This window comes from Psittacula echo (assembly GCF_963264785.1).
Source record: "Psittacula echo genome assembly, chromosome: 24".
In the NCBI taxonomy this organism is placed as follows: Eukaryota; Metazoa; Chordata; class Aves; order Psittaciformes; family Psittacidae; genus Psittacula; species Psittacula echo.
In genome coordinates, this window is record NC_137759.1 from 2,506,364 (window position 1) to 2,527,417 (window position 21,054).

Genomic DNA, 21,054 nt, shown 5'->3' on the forward strand with positions numbered 1-21,054 from the left:
ATACCTGCATTTTCATTGTGTGATTTTCCACGTGTTCCACTGGGATTGGTACTTGGTACAGACTATTTCCATGCACATGTGTGCAAGGGAATGGCAAGGAACACGTAGTCAGGTGTATGGTTTTGCTGCCATATTGCAAGCTCAGATGAGATCTCACTGTTCTGTTACAGAACTCAATAAAACTCAAATTATGAGTTGGCTGCAAATGACATGATAAAACCACACATGTGAATACAGCAGTATTCCAATTTTTTGGCCATTGACTGGCACATGGGATTTACTTGCAAGCTCACAAGTATGTCACACATTGAACATGCTGCTTTGTCCCATGGTGTTATTGCAGAATAGTGTGTTAATAGCAAAAAGATGTTTGCTGCAGAATACTGGAATTTCACCTTCACAGACTCCTCCTGTACAGGAGGAACAGGCTCAGCTACAGAGAGATGCCCTTGGCTACCCGAAAATCACTGGCAGAGGGACAATCCCTGACCTGCACGTCCCCAAGGCCATTGCAGGACTTTTTGGCGCACTGACCACCACAGCTCCTCCTGCAGACCATCACTTGCATCTCATTGACGCAGGAAGTGTTTCATCTCTTAACCAGTCACAAGCCTCCCTTTGTGTTACTGCTCATGGAGAGTCCCCTGAGGTCCCATGGAAAGGCTTCCGCTAACGGGAGATTGTGACCACAAACACCCAGAGCCCGGGGCTGTCCTGCTTCGTCCGGAACTCTTGTGCTCCTGGGGGGAACTTGTGTTTTTCCTTCCACTGGAGCAGCACGGAAGGACTCGGCAGAGGAGCACCACAGACACCACACGCGTTCTCCTCCCGGCTCTTCCACACCGTGAGCAGGCCCCGGCGGGGGAAGCCCGCGCTGCGGGAGCACCGCTCCGCTCAGCAGCCGAGGCCGCGCTCCCAATCGACCATGGCCGCTGGCGCTGCGCATGCAGCGCCGCGAGAGGCCGTCTCCGGCCGGCGCTTGACGGACAGTCCGCAGGGCCAATGGGGCGCGGGACACGTGCGCAGGGCAGCCAATGGGGCTCGGCGGGCGGGGAGGGGGCGTGGCCGGCGGCGCTGCTAGCGGCTCGTTGTGCGCGCTGCGGAGCCGTTCGCCTCCCGCTGCACAGGCTTGGCCGCGCCCGCCGCAGGTAAGCTCAGGCCGGCGGGGACTGCGCGGGGGACCCTGGGGCGCTCGGCGAGGCCGCGGCGGGCGAGAGCCAGCGGGGGGTGGGCGCCCGGCGGCGAGGCCGAGGCCTGGGCCTGCGCCTGCAGGGGAAGAGCCGGGGCCTTGCGGGGGGAGGAGCCAGCGGAGGGGGAGCGCGGGCCGGGACCGCGGCCTGCGGCGCCGGGCGGGCCCGCGAGAGCTGGATGCGGCGCAGCAGAGGCCGGGGGCGCCACGCTCCTGGGCCGCGGGTCTCGCTACTCCGGGCTGCCGTGGAGTGAAGCGGGGCGGGGAGGCGGCGTTGCTGCCCGGCTCCGCGCCTTGTGCCGGGGCCCTGCTGCGGTTTCGTGTCGCGGTCTTCCATGTTTATTTGGCCTTTTGTCTGCACGGACACGGCGCTTTAAATCTTCCCCCCCCGTTAAGATTGGCGCTTCTTTACTGAGTGGCGGTACCTGAGGGTCGGCTTCCTAACGTGGTCAGTGTGTGCAAATTGGGACCTGCTGGGAGCAGGGTTCAGTAGTGCTGTGCTAAGTGCTTTTGGCCGGAAAAAATCACGACTGAAGTAGCAGCCCACTATTGTCAGTGCTCGTGGGAGGCTTCTCAGAGCGAGCGCTCGCCCTTTCTTAGTGATGGAAGAGGTAAGACTATTGGCGGGATGTGGGTGAAAGGAAGCGGGCGAAAGGGCCGCTGAGCTCTGATGGAATGGATCCGTGTGCTGGCCTCCTGCTCTAATGCTGGGTGTTGGAGCAGCATTATCTGCTGGGCCTTGCTGGAAAGGGAAGTGTGTTTTCTTACATAAAGGACTTTGCACTGGGACCCTGCAATCCACTTGAGGCATCTGTGGAAAATGAAGGAGGGAAGAAATGGGAAAGGGATAGGTTAATTCCCTTTATCAGTGCTTGTTGTTGGCATTTGGTCCTCTTCTGTGGTCTCTCTGTTTGTTTTCCTTTTCCTTTTATGCCATGAATGTGGATGTTGAGTGCTCACACTGCTCATCTCTTGCCTCTTCCCCAGCTTAAGTTTAACCACTTTTCTTTCTAGATCAGTGTGAACAGTTCTCTGCCTTGTGTATTTCCCCTTAAAACAGTGATGATTGATGTGATTTCTTGGGTATCTGCGGCGCTTGGGTTAGAATCCTAGAATGGTTTGGGTTGGAAAGGACCTTACTTCCAGCTCCCCTGCCATGGGGGTTAAGCCTGGGTTGTATGATGGATAATAAACTCCTGGGCTCGTCAGTCTCTGCAGCGTGCTCCATTCCGCTGGGCCTGTCCCAGTTTTTGTCCTGAAGCAGTGTAGCTGTGTTTGTGTAACGATGCAGATGGGGCTGTGGGTTCAGGACTGTGACCTGTGCTTGCAGTGGGTCTTCCCCTTGGCTGGAGTATGAACAGGAGGCTCTTGAGCTGGTGTGGCTGGTGCAGGTGTTGTAGTGTGAGTTTATAGCCTCAGTTTTTGGGCCATGATGTGGGTGGTTCTGCAGCAGCAGATAAATGCGCTGATGCTGCTTTCCTATGGGAGCTTCCTCATGCAGTGCCAGGGCTGTGGGGTCAAGAGTGGTGGCAAGCAGAGTCTGAATGGAAACGTGACTGTTGTGTAGAGTGTCTTTAAGGGAACGGTGTGTGTGGAACGTGGCTGGTACCTGGTGCTGCCATGAGCTCGTGTGAACTGTGGTCTGTGTGCCTCATTAACCACAGAACCGGGGAATGGGTTGAGTTGGAAGGGACCTTAAAGCTCATCCAGTTCCCACCCCCTGCCACGGGCAGGGACCCCTTCCACTGGAGCTGCTTGCTCCAAGCCCCTGTGTCCAACCTGGCCTTGAACACTGCCAGGGATGGGGCAGCCACAGCTTCTCTGGGCACCCTGTGCCAGCGCCTCAGCACCCTCACAGGGAAGAGCTTCTGCCTAAGAGCTCATCTCAGTTTCCCCCTGGCAGGTTCAAGCCATTCCCCTTGTCCTTAAACCACTTTATTTTGTTTGCTGCTTCTTGCATGTTCTGTCACTTTTCCTTCTTTCTCTAAGCACCTTCCTTGTCTTGACCTGTCAGATGTGTCATTGTAGTTTCAGAATCTGTTTCTTTCAGCTTTCTCTCTTGCAGCTTTGGTCTCTGCCTTGTTTCTTGCTTATTTCTTACAAGCCCTCTATGAATTGATGACAGTAAAATGTAGTTGGTGCAGCATCTAATAACGTGTCTTGTGGATAAGCTCCTTGTGAAGGTGGTGACTTTTAGCTACAGAAACTCAAGCTTACTGTATTTGAAGACTTCAAAGAGAAGCAGTTCTTTTTGCACTTCAGAAAAAACCATGGAAAGCAGCTGCAGGAGATTCCCACCAGCTGAAGCAGTCAGGAAGAGTGACACAGCTCAGCAGAGGCGAGGTGTCACGTTTTGCCTCTGTTGGAAATTGGTCAGGGCACTTCTCCTTTTTGATGTGCAGTTCTGTGATTGAAGTGCCTGCAAGCTTCAAACTGCTGGCCTGAATGATCCATTTGATTATACAACCTTGCTATATGTAGAAGATGTATGAAAAAAAATAGCTTTTAACTTTCTTTTGGTGTTTGTTTTTTTTTTTGGGGGGTAGGGTAGAAATAAGCTGTGCTGGGAAGGTGGAGATGCTATTCATGTGTGTGCTTTTGCTATCTGGTTTTGTTCTTGTTTTTAATATTGGTAGCAGTGGAATAGTAAGTATAAATTACAGTTTTCTTCTAGCCCACCACTTCCATGGCCTTGTTGTAGGAGTGCAGGAGCAACCTGTGGAATCATGGAATGAATCACAGAATAACAGAGTGATTTGGGCTGGAAGGGACCTTAAAGCTCCTCCAGCTCCAACCCCTGCCACGGGCAGGGACCCCTTCCACTGGAGCAGGTTGCTCCAAGCCCCTGTGTCCAACCTGGCCTTGAACACTGCCAGGGATGGGGCAGCCACAGCTCCTCTGGGCACCCTGTGCCAGCGCCTCAGCACCCTCACAGGGAAGAGCTTCTGCCTAAGAGCTCATCTCAGTCTCCCCTCTGGCAGGTTCAAGCCATTCTCCTTGTCCTGTCCCTACATCCCTTGTCCAAAGCCCCTCTCCAGGTTTCCTGGAGCCCCTTTCAGGGAGACATCTATGCTTGTGGAGTGTGGTAGGGAGAGCTGTTGGGGACACGGAAGGAGTTTGAAGAGTAAAAGGGGTTTTCTTGGAGATCATAGGGAAAGTAGAGGGGTCTGAGATGAAAAAATGTATGGGGGTGTGTGTGTCCAGTCTGTGTCTCCTCTATGCCTTGGTTAACCTTTTGCTTCTCAGTTGTGTCCTGAGTTGTGAAGCATGTAAAGCTATTGGAGGCTCTATAGGCTCTGCAGACCCTTCTGGTGTGAGGCATTGCTTTTGGCATGTGTTCAAATCTGGACATCTCAGCACCTCTGCATCTGCCTTCTGCAGCTCTGTGGATTGGTTTGGCACTGCCCTTGATGCAATAGTGTCCTTTTTGTTCTGTTTCAGGTGTGATCTCTAAGGAAGACTGCTCAGCAGCTTCAATGCTGAGTGGTAGGACAGTGTCCAAGACATAGGCGAATTTGTTGTTTACCTCTGAGTCAACCCTGACTTGTGGGGGGCTGAAGGGGCGTGTTAGCATACATCATCCATGTGCTGAGCAGGGATTGTTTTCAAAGGCCAACACTTCTTCAGGGGCTGTTTTTACTCTCATCTGACATAAGAACAGTTCACCACCAGTGGAGGAAGTGGTTTCCCATTAACTCCCAGTATGGCCAGAAAGGGTTATTGCAGTAGATTGTGTAAGTGCGTGGTGAAAGATTAGGAAGAAAGGAACATCTTTATCAGTGCTCTGCTCCTTTTCCTCTTTTCTACGATGCCTTCATTGCTCTGCATGCTTTGTGCCTGATATCCCATGAAAATGTTTGCCAGGCCTGTCTGTAGGGCTTCCTAATGTCTGGAGAAAACAGATGGAGGGCTTCCTTCACTGTTCTGGTAGCTTTGGAACCAAGGATGCCCAATGCGCTGCATGGGTATCACCAGAAGTATTGCAGACAGTGAGATGAGAGGCTGTGGTGAAGTTATTTGCAGGTGATAGGCACTTGCCAAACACCTGCCAGCTTTTCTTAATGCTCATACAAGTCTGGTAACTTGCCATCATAGAATCTCAGCCTGGTTTGGGCTGGAAGAGGCCTTAAAGCTCCTCCAGTCCAGACCCCTTGCTGCAGGCAGGGACACCTTCCACCAGAGCAGGTTGCTCCAAGCCCTGGCCAACTCTCTTGGCTGTAACTACACATTACCTCATTTGAGGAGTGAATGGGGTCCTAGGAATGCTTCTGTTCCACCTCAATGCAAAAATCAATTGGCAAGCACAGCCAGTATTAACTGTGTGGTATCATGAGGGTGGCTGCCTCACTGCACTGAGATGAGCTAAAGCCTTTTGCATACTCTGAACACCCAACCTGATGTGTGGTGTCTGAAAAGCAATGATACCTTAGACTGTTCTAATTCAGCTCAGATTTGATTATCCCCTCAGGCAAGATTAGCATTGTGTTAGTGATACCTGCCTCAGATAATGTGCTCAGCTCTCAAGCAAGCTGCAACTAGAGGAGTTTTAATAGGAGTTGCTTATGTACAGCACCTTAGGTTATTCTTTGGGCTAAATGAGTGTGTTGGCCAAAAGTTGTATTAAAATAAGTACAAAGTTCTTCTTTGAGCCTAGGGTACTTAATTCTTCCATGGCAGCGCTGAGTGATTCAGTGAGAAGCAAATTTCACATTGAACTTGGAAGGTTTATACTGAACTTTCAGAAGGGACTTGAAGATTTGCAAGTCTCCAGTGCCTGAATTTGTGCTTAGACTGAGCTCTTGCATCAGGTGAAGCATCCGTTTACCGTTATTCTGGAAACACAGCAGTGTCCATTGGGATTTACAGTTGGTAAACTGAGTGCAGCAAGAGCACGGGATGAGCTGAGCAGGCATTGCTGCTGGAGCTGTACGTGACCAAACTTTGGATGCTCTTCCTGTAGTGGGAGCTCTGGATTCAAGAAAGAGCTCCATCCCCTCAGGTTAACCTTAATTTCATTCCCCCAAAAAAGTTTTATGGGCTTATTCCTCTCGCTGGTGGAGTCTGGTGGAGTTGGAATTGGAAGCACATACGGAATTAAACACCATTGCAGTGACTTAAGGGGAGGAGTGCCCAACTGCGCATCAGGAGGCCATGAATTCACCTCAGTTTTTAGCCGCTTTTCTGTTAATTCTGGCTGCTTCATGGCTGTCTTTAAGAGCTGTTAAACAGAACTGTTGTTTCAGAGCTGGGGATGTTTGGTGTGCTTGGACTGAGGGGAAGACCAAATCTGCAGCAAGAAACTGGAGAACCAGAGTCTGGAACTGTACAAGAAAATGAGCTTCCCATGGTGGTGGTTTCAACCCAGGCTTCCTCAGGCTGCTGGAACCTCAGCTGTCTCCTGTTGCAGGAAGAGCTCTCGAATGCTACACAGCTCTGTAAAATGCTGTGCTTGGTAGTTTGAAAGAAGGAATTGTTCTGGGATTTTCAACAAATAATGTTTTGTGAGGGGGGAAAAATGCACAGGAGGAACAGTTGGTTGTTCTTTATTAGAAGAAACATTCCAACTTCTTTCAGGTGGAGGAAGTTTGGCTTGTGGAAATTCTATGACTGCTGTGATAACCTTGATTTGCCCAACCTCTTTTTGAACCCACTCTTTTCCTCCATATATATTTTGACATTGAGATTAATATTGTGGTCAAGTACTTCAGTTCTTCCTAATACTTTGCTTTAGACTGTTCCCCAGTCCATGGCCATATTTTCATCCTTCTCCGTATTATAAGAAAAAGGTAGTAATTGCTTTTGATTGATTTTCTTCAAACTATTCATGACTTTACAGACCTCCATCTTATTTGGGTAAGCCCATTCCAGTGTGGAATACACCCATTGCTTCCTGCACTTCGTTTTGTTTTTTGTTTCATGTCTTCATTTCCTTCATTAACCACATGGAAGAATTGTCTTTGTTCAAGCTCTAGAACTGATGTGAGATGTTTTTTCTCTTGGCAGATATAATATAAGATGTCTAATGGTTATGAAGATCACATGGCTGAAGATTGCAGGGACGATATCGGTAGGACAAATCTAATTGTGAACTACCTCCCTCAGAACATGACACAGGATGAGTTGCGGAGTCTTTTTAGCAGCATCGGTGAAGTTGAATCTGCAAAACTTATTCGGGACAAAGTTGCAGGTATGGTCTAGTGCGTAATTAATTGTCACTTGGTGGTGGTGGGCTGCTCAAGCCAATGCTTAACTGAGTGCTGTTTAATGTAGAAATACTAAATGTTTGTGTGTGTATAATCACAAGGAAGGGCTAGATCGCTCCTCGGGTCAGGCTGGGTATCGGTTGGGGGGTGGTGAGCAGTTGTATTCTCTCCCCTTGTTATTTCTCTTATTATTACTGGTGGTAGCAGCAGTGGTGGTTTTGTGTTACACCTTAGTTACTGGGCTGCTCTTATCTCAACCCATGGGATTTACATTCTTTCCATTCTCCTGGCCTGAACCATGACAACATGTAAAATCATCTTGAAATAGTTTCCTAAGATACTGATTTCTTTGGCTAATTTGATAGCTGAGCATTCAGCCTAGATGTTGACAAACAGTTTGAGATGCTCAGAAGCAGAGGCTTGCTCTGGAGGCTTCTTTTGCAGGGACATAGGAACACTTTCTTTAAGGATAGCAAACCCATCTTCAGCTGTCACAGCTAAGCTACACCTTAGATTTTTAACTCAGCACAAAATTGCCTCTCTGAGAGGTAAGGATATGTGAAAAAGGAAGCAAGGCATGTCATCACTTGCAGTTTCAGAGTCTACTTCACACTGTTCCCTGTAGCACTGAATCCTGTGGTAAAGTCTGGTTAACTTTAACTTGAAGCTTGACAGTGCTGGGTAGTTTAAAGTCCAAAGCACATGCTTGTGTGCTTCAGGTTTTTCCTAACAGCCCTGAAGAATCAGAAGTAAAATCCCTGTTGGAACTGCATAGTCCTTGAGTGCCTGTGGGCAAAATGCTTGCTTTTCTTTAAAGTGCTGGCAAGTGTTGAATTCTGCATGGTATTTAATTTAGTAGCTGCTCGAATTTTGTTGCTACTTGCAACACCATGAGGAGCAATTCCCAGGCTTGGAGTTTGGAATGGCATGCTATTAAACCTTTTCTTTACTTTGGAGTTACCTTTAATGTCTGTATTTGCAGAGCTAAAAATCACTGTTTGATAATGCTTATTCTTCATAAAACAATGCCTGATATGTATCTTTTTTTTCCTCAATTAATTCTCTGTTAATGAAACATGTAGGGCAGAAAACATCTTCTCCCTAGAATAAAGCTTTTAGTGACTGACTGAAGTAGCCTTTGCTTTCTGGAGACTCATTACTTTGGTTCAAGAATCGATCTGAAAGCCAAAGTTTTGTTTGGCTTCGAATCTTCATTATGAGCAGAGTATGGATCTGGTTGGGTTCTGTTAGGATTACTGCATGGGACTGAACAATCTTCTGTTCCACACACTAGGTTGTGCTTACAAAATTTATAGAAATTTATAGACACTCTTTGAAACAACTGCTTACCCTGGATGGTGTTGCTTATGGGCACCTTAGGAAGTGGGAAGTGGCAGCAAACCACAGTGTCAATTTCCGTTCCTCACCCTGAGTTTCCTGCTTTGTGTGCACGTGGATTAGAGCAGTTGCTATTAGTCTAACGATGCATATGTGGTGGTGTTTGAGATGTGGGAACTTCTTTCTCTGTTCCTTGCAGCAACTGCGAAAAGAAGCTTGTGCACAGTAGATGAAGGTTAGTCAGGGTGCAGTGCTCCTTCAGCTCTTCCTCATCATACTGGAAAGATTGAGTGCTGGTCTCTTCATTCCCCAATTTGTGTATTGCATTCCTAAGCACTTGCAGGCATGGCTCTGCTTAACTTGTGATGAGGAACAGTGAGCAGATCCTGGGTTGTTGCTCACTGTACTTGTATTTGTGGTGAGTATGTCTTGGACACCGTAAGAGAACTATAGAACTGACAGTAGACATTGTTCTTTCTGTCACATCTTCAGGCTAGCACTAGCCATTCCCTGGGGCTTTGAGCCAGGGGAAACATTAGAAGGTCATTTCCCAATATAGTGTGGCAGAGTGTCAAGTGTGAGATGCAGCTTCTCAGTGTTGCATCTGCTGGCCTCCTGGTGGTGATTGCTGAGTTGCCACTGACCCGAAGGAATTGATGAAATCCTCTCTTCCTGTGGCTCTTCTTTTGGGATGAGAGCAAGGAAAAGTGCTGGGATTTGTCCAGTCAGGCTGCACTGATCAGACTGTAGCCTGACTTCAGATAGTGGAGCCAAACCTGTGCTCTGCACTGATTTCCTACCCAGCAATGTGTAGTGTTAAGTGTCCTCTTTCTTGGAGCAACTCTGCCTCCTACCAGAGATGATTCAACAGAAGAAATATGTCCTGTACTATATTTTGCCTTGGGAGTGCTTGACTTTGCTGGGACATGCAGATTCGGGGGTCTGGATTTCCAGCCCAGCTGCTGTGCTGGGCACCTTTAAAGTGTTTCTCCTCCTTCAGTATCTGTTAATGTAGAAGCCTTTGGGCCACCCTGTACTGCAAGAAATTCAGCAATTCTAGATGCAGTCGTGTCAAGGTGTGTGTGCACAATGTGAATGCTTCTATTCAATGGCTGTACATGTTGTGAGGGAACCTGGTGATCTTTAGTCTGCTCTTCATGCAGGTATTCACAGGCTTTTAGTTCTTCTTTATCAAATGCTAAAGCCAAAAGTTACTCTGCTCTGAGTGAGTTGTATTTAGTTTCTCTGTCTTCCCCTGGGAGGTGCTGTTACTTTCAAACCCAACTAAAGCTCTGGAAAGATTGGGTTAAGCTTTTTGCACATGTTAAGTGTCTCAGCCTGCTGTGGGGTCCGATTGTTGCTCATGGGACCCATAGCCCTGTTCTGCGTACCTGTTGACAAGTTTGTGCACCTCCGCATAAGCCTTCTGTCTGATGGCAGTTGGTTTTATTAGGGAGGTGTCCAACATCTTGAGAGTTCTTGGTTCACTACTTTCACCTTTTGTACTGTTTGAGCAGAGAATAAGGTATCCCTGTGATACAGCTTCCTACTCTAGGAAACCCAGGATATTGAATCCCAAACTGGTTTGTGTTGGGACTTTCAAAGCTCATCCAGTTCCAGCCTTGTCCTGCAGGGACACCTCAGAGTTGTCAATGTTGGCCAGGGTGGGGAGGGTCAAGAATGAGCTGGAAGCTGAGGCAGCGGCTCAGGGAGCTGGGGAAGGAAGCAGGGACATGGACAGAAAACCAAGTGATGCTCAGAAAGAAAACGAGTGCCTCTTTCATGAAAGGGCTTTTGTCACGGAAACAAAACTAGATTCTTTCAGCTGAAGGAGTAGAGTAGTTTGCTTAAAACGAGGGTTTCTGGTCACTTTGTTAATTATTCATCCAGATAAGGACCTACTTGTTTCTTCTTTTTTATCTTTGCTTCTGGAGTACATTTGCATTTATGTATGTGCAAACTTCCGAAAGGCTTTTTTAGACGTTTATTTAATTACTCTCCACTAAAATAATCTGCAAACTCTCACAGCGCTGCCTTCTTTTGCAGAATAGGCTCTTAACATCATGGTAAAGCAAATAACTTGTCTGCTTGCCCAGAATAAACACTTGACATTCAGCATAATGCTGTGTAAATGCTGATTCCTTATATAGTTTTTGGCATATCCTAAAAGGAAGGCAATTTTTACTGTTTAGGAGAAGGGAATATCATTGAATCGCAGAGCGGTTTGGGCTGGAAAGGACCTTGAAGCTCTTCCAGCTCCAGTCCCCTGCCTTCTTTTTGTAAGAGTAAACTTACATAAAGTAGTAGTACATGACTTGTCTGTGTTCAAGAGACTTTTTACGTCTTCAGCTCCATCCTGTGTTTGGGACACTCACTGCTCATTAGCTACGTTGGATTTATTAACGATTGAAAACTGTTTTCCGTCTTGTCTCCAGGAGTGACAGTTGGAATAGTTTCACAGACATAGCAGCCTGATGACTTCTTACTGGGGGTTCCTCTGTTGGCGCTTTCTGCCTCTGCTCTTTATCTACAAAAGATTGTACTAATGAACTTTGCTCAATTCTTGCCTTTGTTCCACCTCCATTAAGTTTTCAAGGCTGTTCAGTATCAGTATTTTTTGTTTATGGAACCTCTGCAGCTGCCTGATACACACTGGCCTTGGAGACAGAGGATGTCCACAGTGCAAATGGAAGAGCTCTGAGTTACTCCTCATGATGCGTGCCAGCCCTGCGATACTTCTTTGGCTTATTTAAATACTTGCTGTGTGGATTATGTTTGAGTTCCCTTTTTCTCCTTTGTGTTTCTGTGACATTGATGGTGATAACGTTCTGTTGTTAGGTTTAATTTCAAAAGATGTTTTTCCATGTAGGACACAGCTTAGGCTATGGCTTTGTGAACTACGTTACTGCAAAAGATGCTGAAAGAGCAATAAACACACTGAATGGCCTCAGACTTCAGTCAAAAACTATCAAGGTAGGATGTCTGGATTTTCTTATTCTTCTATGAAGTAGCTTTCTAATAACCTCCATTCTGCTGGGGAGGCTTGTGTGCTGGACTCTGGGATGAGAGCAGTAAAGTGAGCTGTTAAAGCCTCTTGAGTTTTGGAGCAGCTTTCTGTTCAAAGATTCCCTTTTTTCATTCCCACTGTTTTAACAGCAGCAGCTGGGATCATTACAAACTGTTGCTGGGCTTTTGAACTCACGTGCATCTCAGCTACTTGCCGATCTCTATTTGAAATCATGTTAATACACATGTACTCCTTTTCCAAAATAACAGCTACTGAATGTGTAGGAAATCACACCTCCTGAGGTGATTGTAGAATCCTGGAAGAGTTTGGGTTGGAAGGGACCTTAAAGCTCCTCCAGCTCCAACCCCTGCCATGGGCAGGGACACCTTCCACTGGAGCAGCTTGCTCCAAGCCCCTGTGTCCAACCTGGCCTTGAACACTGCCAGGGATGGGGCAGCCACAGCTGCTCTGGGCACCCTGTGCCAGCGCCTCAGCACCCTCACAGGGAAGAGCTTCCGCCTAAGAGTTATGTTTTCCTGAACTACCTTCTTTTTTTCCTTTTCAAAGGTTTCTTATGCTCGTCCTAGTTCTGAAGTTATCAAGGATGCTAATTTATATATCAGTGGGCTGCCACGGTCAATGACACAGAAAGATGTAGAAGATATGTTTTCACGTTTTGGCCGCATCATCAACTCGCGTGTGCTTGTGGATCAAACTACAGGTGAGTTCTGTTGCATTACTTGTTGCGTATAGCACATTTTCTGGCAGATCCTAAACTATATTAGACTTTTACAACCTTACCATGACATCTGGTGTCAAGCACTGATACTGTTTTCATGGGGTATCCTTTTCCAATGGTGTTTTTAAAGCACAGAAAGGCTTCTGCTAGTTTATAATCTAAATCATACCATATTTCATGCCCTTATTGTCAGTTTTGCCAGGCTGATTTGCCAGATCTACTCTCTTGCTGTTACTGTGGTGCACTGTACTTCTGGGCAGTGTCTCTAATCTGGAGTTACCTTTATTTCACACATACACAACTATTACCCACAGGTAAATTCCAGGCCATAGTTCTATATTAAGAAGCAAAGCAATGTGTTTTGTCTCTTACACTAACCTGGAACTCACTCAGACAATTTTCTCATCTTCTAAAACATCTGAGGTGTCCCACAGCCCCCTGTGGTTACTGCCAACCGTACACTTAGTCCTTCCCTCTTGAACTTGCTGCATGGATTTTGTGTATTAAATATCATGAGCAAGAGAAGGGAGCAGTTGCTTAGTTAAGCACTCGGCTCAGGAGAGACCAAAGTTAAGGGTTTCCTTTGTAACATTAATCCTGACTCCCATGTTATAATGTGTTTTCAGAGAGTTTTAATTTCTTACCTAATTATTTCAGCCTATACTCTATGAGGAAAATCCTTTCCTGGGGAGCACTCAGCTTCGATATCTCTATGGCTCTGTCTCTAGAACTGCCTATCTAGATGACAGCTGAAAAAGACTTAGAGCACAGAAAACACACTAGAAAGGAGTCCTCCTTCTCTGGCTGCCAGTGGAGTCGGGATCACTTGCGTCTGTCTGACAGAGCTATAAAATGAGATGGCTGAAGTCATACAATTAAAATCCCTCCAGAAATAATAGTGTTTTCATCAAGTGTGCTGAGGCATGATGCTGTCTATATCAGTGTCAGCTCAGAATATGATGCTTGCTTTTAAATAACCTTAATAATCTATTGTTTGAAGAATGGATTCTGTTTACAACATAAAGTTGAATGGAAGCCTAGCCTAGGTTTCCTTTCCCTTCAGACTGTAGCCAAGCATTGGCTTGAAAACCTGCATTTCACATCTTGATCTAGTCCCAGTTAGGAGAAACTGTGTTCTGTTGTGCTTTCAGATATAGCTGCTCAGCAGAGGCTGTTCTCCAGCTTCAGAGAATTTATCTGTTTAAGAATGTGCTTTTTACAACACTTGTATTTTAAATGAAGGCTGTGATAGATCCAAGTGAGCACCACTAAGATGAGCAACATGGATGTTGAGAGGAAGTACCAGTATGCTGGGCTCTGGGATAGTCCTTGCTGACTTCTGGGTGATGCTGGTGTTCTGTTCCCTTCAGTGGTGGGGCAGATCATAGAAACCCGGACTTGGGTTGGATGGAAAGGACCTTAAAGCTCCTCCAGCTCCAACCCCTGCCATGGACAGGGACACCTTCCACTAGAACAGCTTGCTCCAAGCCCCTGTGTCCAACCTGGCCTTGAACAAATGTATTCATTTGTCTTTTGTTCCTTAATTTTGTACTTTATTCTCCAGCTGCTGAAGAACTATCAGTAACTGTAGAGAACTTGCAAGCTGTGCCCGCAGAAATACTTAACAGTTTTGGTTTTCTTTTGCTTTCAGAGTTATTTTGAGTTTATCCTGAACTTCCCTTTGATTTATTTATTGTTTTTTTTTTTATTGATTTGGTTAAAAGGTTTGTCCAGAGGGGTCGCATTTATCCGGTTTGACAAAAGGTCAGAAGCAGAAGAGGCAATTACAAATTTCAATGGTCACAAACCCCCAGGTTCCTCCGAACCCATTACAGTGAAGTTTGCAGCCAATCCTAACCAGAACAAAAATGTGGCTCTGTTATCCCAGCTGTGTCATTCACCAGCTAGAAGGTTTGGAGGGCCGGTGCATCACCAGGCGCAAAGATTCAGGTAGGTTAGGAAGAATAATGCATTTAAGGCTGTGCTGCTATTCCCGTGTTCGTCTGGGAAGCTCTGCAGTGATCTCGTTGTGTGTGAATGAATACGGAGTGCACTCTGTGTCCTGCAGTGTTCTGTAAATAAAACTGTTGAATTAAAGTATGATGGAAGTAAAAATCTTACTTGTAAAATTCATATTTAAGTTAATTATATCAAGGGACAAACCCTACGGTGGCTGTTTCTGCAATTGAGTGTGTAGTGAGGTACAGGAAGCAGCAGATTCCAGATGAATGTTGTTAGGTGCTTGTCTCAACAGATCCCCAGACTGTAGTCCATCTAGGTGAATACTGATGCAAGTTGCAACTTAATTCAAGCTCTGACCCGTTGGTTCCAGCAGGGGGGTGTCATAGTAAAATAGGAAAACCTTATTCCTGACGATGAGATGCAGTAGGATTTCTGCCTACATCTTGAGCTGGGCAGTGTTCTGTCCTTGAGTCCTCAGAAGTTCGGTAAAATCATTGAGTAATTACAACACCCTGCCTCCTCCCAGGGCTGTGGGAGATACGGTGTGTTTTTCCTTCGAGAACTGCTTGGAATATGAACTACTTGAATTTGAATTGCTTTAGTTGCTTAAAGGAGGGTGGTGATAGTTGGACAGTGCACTGGAAAATGCATTGTATGTACTTATTGTCTTGGCTTTGTTATGTGTTCATGTTTCTTAGGGTGGTGTTTCTCTGTGGAGAATTTACTTTTCTTTCTTTTTCTCCTCCAGTTAGCTCAGTAAAACTGGACAAAAAACTCAAATAGCTTCTTACAGCACTATTGTTCCAGTGACCTTCCTATAATGCTTTTAGCATTTTAAGAACAGCTCAGTGTGATGTGTCTCCAACGAGAATCATTGTCATCTGTTGTTTTCCACTAAGGCTGATTGAACAGGTTGCCCAAAGAGACTGTGGAGTGTCCATTCTTGGAGATGCTCAAAACCTGGCTGGAACAGACCTCAGCAACCTGCTCGAGGTGCCTCTGCTTGGAGCAGGGAGGTGTTCTAGAGATTTCCAGAGGTCCCTGTCAACCTCGGTTGTTGGTTGTGACTGTGGCCCAGGCAAGTTGAATGCAGGCAGCTCCTCAAATCTCATTTCCCTGAAGCATTCATCCAGATCTCTGCACCCAGATTAAGCAAGGAATGCAATTCTGTGTTGTTGCAGTTAGGTGAACCGTGTCTTGCATCAGCCAGGGCTTTGTTGTGTCCTGGTCCTGGTAAGATCTTGAGGCTTTATGTCTCATGTTTTCATTCTTAATGTAATCGGACATTTTCATCATCCTTCTTCTACTTAAAATTTACAACAGCTTTAAGAGGCATCAGAGTAAGCAGTACAAATAACATTCGCATCCATAAATAAGGTACCAAATAACCTTAATTCTGTCCTCATCACTCAGAAACAGTAAAAATGATTCATGTGTTAATACTTGCAGGAGAAACTAAATTTTAATGCCCAGTTCATTTATGATGTCTGTAAGAGCAGCATTAATGTTATTTGTGTGCATTTCCTACATTTCTACGGGCATGGGTTCTCACAAGTGGAGATGAGAGAGAAGACCTTCTGTCTCTCTGTTCCATCCCTGATCTGTGGTGGTTGCCTGAGCCCAGTGCTCATTTGTCAACACATCTTGGTCACCTTCTGCTTGCTGATTGAAAAGAAGCTCAAGTTTTTGAGATACTACAGATCGGCAGAGGGAGTAGTAGAGCAGCAGCCACGTTCTCACGAGTACACAGGCACCATCCCACAAGCTTGTCTTATTTTACTTCCCATCTTTGGTGTGAGCAGCAAGTTCTAGGGACTGTTCCTTAAAGGATGCTGAAGGTCAAACTGTGGTAAACCTTAGGAACCTTAGTTTGGACTGAGTCTTGGTTTTGTGTAGTGAACAAAACATGATGGAAGGATAAGCTGCTTCCAAAGAGCTCAAGGTCTGTATAAATTACAGTTGCGGGCTCTGCTACTTAGAAGTTGAATTCTTATGCTGACATTTTGATTACACTTCATCTCGTTCCATCCTAATCCCTGTAAATCAAGGATTAAGCCATTGGTATCTCTAATTTATAATTATTAATTTCCTACAGCTATCACTGAGACCCTTTGTTTAATGTTCTGTTAATCCTTTGTAGTTCCTGTGGTATTTGTGGCTCACATCAGGAACTGGTCTTAATGCCTCATCCCACCAAAGTGCTGGCCTGGACTGAGGCACGGTCTGACGTGTTCTCTGCTTCCATCCCAAAGGAATGACACTGTGGTTTGCGTTTGGAGGAGAGGAACCATTGGGGTGAGAGCTTAAACAAAATAGCAGTTTTATAGGTATTGAACTCTAATGAAATGAAGGAGTTTGGCTCCTAAAGCTGGAGAAGGCTGGCCAAAGGCCCTCGGCGTCCTGGCCTTTTCCCTTCACCAGAGCTCTGTGCTGTTAAATTTTTTTTCCTGTAGTGTGCATTCAGATTCGTTGTCATCCTGCTGCTTTTCTGCAGGTGCTTCCAGTCCTTAATGTCCTATTGATCTGGGCTTGCGGGCAGAGCCTGAGGCTTTACAGGAAGCAGGTTCAGAGCTACACTGACTGCTGGAACCAACACTGTGCAGTTCTGAGCATAGTGGTTTTCTGCTCCCCACGCGTGGAAGCAGGAACCCAAGGCTGGTGATCTGTTGAGACAAAAATATTCCAGATATTAGGGGAACTACATCCTACCCTCTCATTCTCAAATGGGAACAAGCTACAAAGCTGAAGGTGTCTGTCCAAAAAAGTAAGCATATAAAGAGTGCAAACACAGAAAGTTTCCTATTGAAAACAAACTAAGCAGTAGATCTGTCACCTACTCGTCAGATCACGTGGATTACTGTGTGTCATTCACCTGCTGATACTCTTAACTGCTTTTTCAATTCTGACTGTAGTACAAGGATTCCCAAACTTGGATTTCCTTGGGGATGGCCAACAGTGTGAGCACCAGTGAGTATGTGGAGCATGAGCTCAGGTGTGGCCACACTGGGCTTAGAAACACCAGCAGCAGGTAGCCAGTGGGGCCACAGCCAGGCTGAGCCAGGTTGGGAAGGGGTCTGCACCACTGAGACTCCTCCTGCTCTGGTATAGGAGCATCTCATAGCTCAGGTATCCAAGGAAATGAGCTGTCTTTGAGTACCAGACAGCCTGGGGCAGGGGAGATGGTGACTGCGTGGTTCTCTTGTATGAGTGCATCAACCAAAGTGCCACACTGAACACGAGCTGACTTCCCTGTGGGCATGGGTGGGCTGCTGCAGCTCTGCTTCCCTTCCTTCTGATGCACACTCTCTTGAGCCCTCCCTTCTGTCCAAAGACAGCAGCAGCTCCTCTCTTGGTACAGGGCAAGAAAAGTCAGTGGGGAAGTGTTTGGCACTTAATGCAGCGTTCACTGCCCAGACATCCATTCCCTGTTTCCTCCAGGTCAGCAGAGAATCAGGAACTGCCACCCCCATGTTCTTGGCAGAGAGCAGCACGTGTACCACTTTTAAGTGGTTTGCATATCACCAGTGGTACACCACAGTTTGGGAACCCCTGGTATAGTATAATTATATTTCTACAATCACATGTCCTCACATTTTTTAAATAATACATAAGCTTAGTTTCATAAAATTGAGGTTTTAACCTTAACTTTCACATTTCCTGACCTTTTGAGTGCTTGGCTTGCAGCCATAATACTGCCTTAAAATACTCTGAAGCTTTGAATTACTAGGGTGGAGACCAGAAATAAAATAAAGGGGAGTTAGAGATATGGGTTGTAGGAGAAAAGAAAATACTACAAAGCAAGATATAAAAAGGAGAAGGGGTTTTGCTATTTGTTATGCATAAATACTTCTGGGGTACAATGCAGGAGACAGGTTTAGGAAGGGTTTGTTGGTGACTTAAACCCCACTTCAGTAAAGCCAGAGAAGTTTTCCTAGGATGAAGTTGGTGTAAAATTACTAAGACAACCATACATGCATCCTGCAATTGTAAAACTGTGACTTCAATGTGGTTTGCTGGTCTGATGTTTAGAAGCTCCTGCAGTTAGAATACCTCCAGAACTGTGTATTCAGGATTAAAAACCTGAGATTTTAATTCCGTAGCTGGGAATGTGGGACATCACAGCCACCGAGAGTTGGCTGAGGAAATACTAATATTTCCTTAGCTGCCTAGTAGCTGGGGCTGATTGAGTAACCTGCTTGTATGGGGGGTGTTTGCTTCTGTTCCATAAAATAAGAAATTTAAGTTGAAAAACACACAATCTCTACTCCTAAACCCAAAGAATCCCCTCCCTGCCCCGCCCCAGCAAACCCCACAAAACCCTTTGGCTTATGACTTCCCAGCGTATTTTAGAGGTGAGAAAAGGAGGGTGATGGGATGCAAACTCCTTGAGAGAAGTAAGTGGTGGGTGGATTGAAGCAGGCTGGGACCTCTGGGGAGATGATGCCTGATACCTGCACTCAAGCAGTTCTGCACCGATGCCATGGAGTGCTCTTCACAGCCTGGCTGAGTTTCAGGTGCCCTGTGAAAGCGAGCACCTAATCTTGCCTTGCAACTTTTCTGTTGCCTCCCTGTTCCTAAGGATAGTTCCCTATTAACAAGCTAGTTGGAATACTTAACATTGATTCATTTTTTTTTTTCCTGGCAGCTGTCAATTTTGATTGTCAATTTGAATGGGGGAAGCGTTTCTTTCTGGCGGTTTTGATGTCCATGTAGAGAATATTGATGCTCAGTTGCTTCCCATTCGAGTGAATTTGCTGAATTGAATTGAACTTTTACATGAAATATTGTGCTTTTTATTTGCTAGGTTCTCTCCTATGGGTGTAGATCACATGAGTGGGCTTTCTGGTGTAAATGTTCCAGGAAACGCATCTTCTGGCTGGTGTATCTTCATCTACAACCTTGGTCAAGATGCTGATGAGGGAATCCTCTGGCAGATGTTTGGCCCCTTTGGTGCGGTTACCAATGTGAAAGTTATTCGAGATTTCAACACCAACAAGTGCAAAGGTTTTGGTTTTGTGACCATGACAAACTATGAAGAAGCTGCAATGGCCATAGCAAGTCTTAATGGCTACCGCCTGGGGGACAAAATCTTACAGGTTTCCTTCAAAACCAACAAGTCCCACAAATAACTTGCTCGTGCTTTTTGTATGGAATAGATTAAGTGAGTGACAGAAGTTGAAACCTTCTTCTTTTTTTGGTTTTTTTTTTTTTTTGTTAGTGTAAAACTCATTTTGCGCCAACTTTCACAAGTGTTTGTCTTAGTCTAAATGAGAAGTGAAAAAGGTTTTATATTCTGGGATGCAACTGACATGTTCAAATGTTTGAAATCCCACAATGTCAGACCAATTTTAAGTTCCTTTTAAGTTATTTCATTTACAAACATGTTTCAAAACCCCCCTGAAATCTGAAGATTGCATTAACAAGAGCCTCTGGATGGTGGTAAAATTGAAGCATGCTTTCACTTATGAGACTAACATTTGTTCCATTGAATTTTGTCTGCAAAAACTGGAATTTTCTGCAAAATATCAGGCTGACTGAATTAATTTTCTTGGGGTTTTTATGTTGCTGTTTCTCCCACCCTTTCCCCGTGACCTTCTTCTCTACCCCTGACTCAGTAGTATGGAAGAAAAGTTGAGAAATACTAATGTTTTAGTTGACAGTCATTTGTTTGCTCAATTAATATTCATTTACTACGTTATGTAGTTGAGGATTAGGCTTTTTAAGTCAAGGTCTTGTAAGTAGTAGCATGCCAGCATAACTTTTAACACCATTGAGGAGGTAAGTTGCACACTGAGCAGTGGCCAAGCTGTCCAATTCAAAGGTTTTAGAAACATTTTACTTGTAAAATCCACTTTCTAATAGGAATGGACCAAAGAGTTTCCAAGAAACTCCGGGAAGATTTCAGAGTCAAAATGAAACTCCAAAAAGAGAGTGCGAACCTTACGTTGCTACTTGATCAACCTCAGTCTCTTCTGTCCAAATACTTAATGCATGGTGCACTACTTACTGGTACATTATAATGCAGCAAGATACTTACTCATTTTCAATGATCATTATAGTTTGAATTTCTTTGGTAGTTCTATTTTGTAAAGGAAAAAACAGTAACAGTTATAAACATTTGAGCATTGTATTTCTCGCATCCCTTCTAATGAGTGCTAGATTTTTCTATTTTAATAGTCTTTTGTTTTGACAACTAGCTTTATTGAACACTCAGCAGAAAAGTACTTACCTACTTGCAAGTTAGATATTAACGAAAGAAAAACCCCCTTTGATTTGTAGATTTAAAGATTAATCCCCCGAGTTTTCTGCAGACTGCCTTGAAACTTTGAGTTGTTCTGTTTCTGTTAATTTTCTTTTGCTTTTTTGTGTTTTTTGTTTGTTTTTACTTTTGCATTTAAGAACATTAAATTTGATTTTGTTTTGCTCAAATTTTGTTTTGTTTTTTATTTTCTGTTATTTTTTTGCTGAGTATTGCACACAGTGTCCAGCTTTCAATGAGTGTTGCTTTAAAGAACTCTAGTTCCTCTTGAAGGGTTTATCAGTTATTCCTTTGACAGAGAAGTAAAAGAAAAGAGGGTTGTGAACCAAGAGCACTACAAGAAATCTGTCACGTAGA

General features: G+C 45.2%; 1 protein-coding gene across 3 annotated transcripts; it reads left to right on the plus strand.

Moving 5' to 3' along the window:
* Positions 1 to 1,030: 1,030 nt before the first annotated feature.
* Positions 1,031 to 20,645, plus strand: ELAVL1 (ELAV like RNA binding protein 1). 3 transcript variants are annotated; one of them, XM_080634262.1, is made up of 6 exons: positions 1,031 to 1,148; positions 7,193 to 7,376; positions 11,600 to 11,703; positions 12,305 to 12,458; positions 14,201 to 14,426; positions 17,877 to 19,233. In XM_080634262.1, exons 2-6 carry the CDS (start codon positions 7,205 to 7,207, stop codon positions 18,040 to 18,042), a joined length of 822 nt encoding a protein of 273 aa, XP_080490388.1. In that variant the 5' UTR covers positions 1,031 to 1,148; positions 7,193 to 7,204; the 3' UTR covers positions 18,043 to 19,233. The 3 variants fall into 3 exon arrangements, with proteins under 3 accessions (XP_080490388.1, XP_080490386.1, XP_080490387.1); XM_080634260.1 differs by lacking the exon at positions 17,877 to 19,233 and adding an exon at positions 19,243 to 20,645 and having other exon boundaries at positions 1,037 to 1,148; XM_080634261.1 differs by lacking the exons at positions 1,031 to 1,148; positions 17,877 to 19,233 and adding exons at positions 1,318 to 1,800; positions 19,243 to 20,645.
* Positions 20,646 to 21,054: the final 409 nt, after the last annotated feature.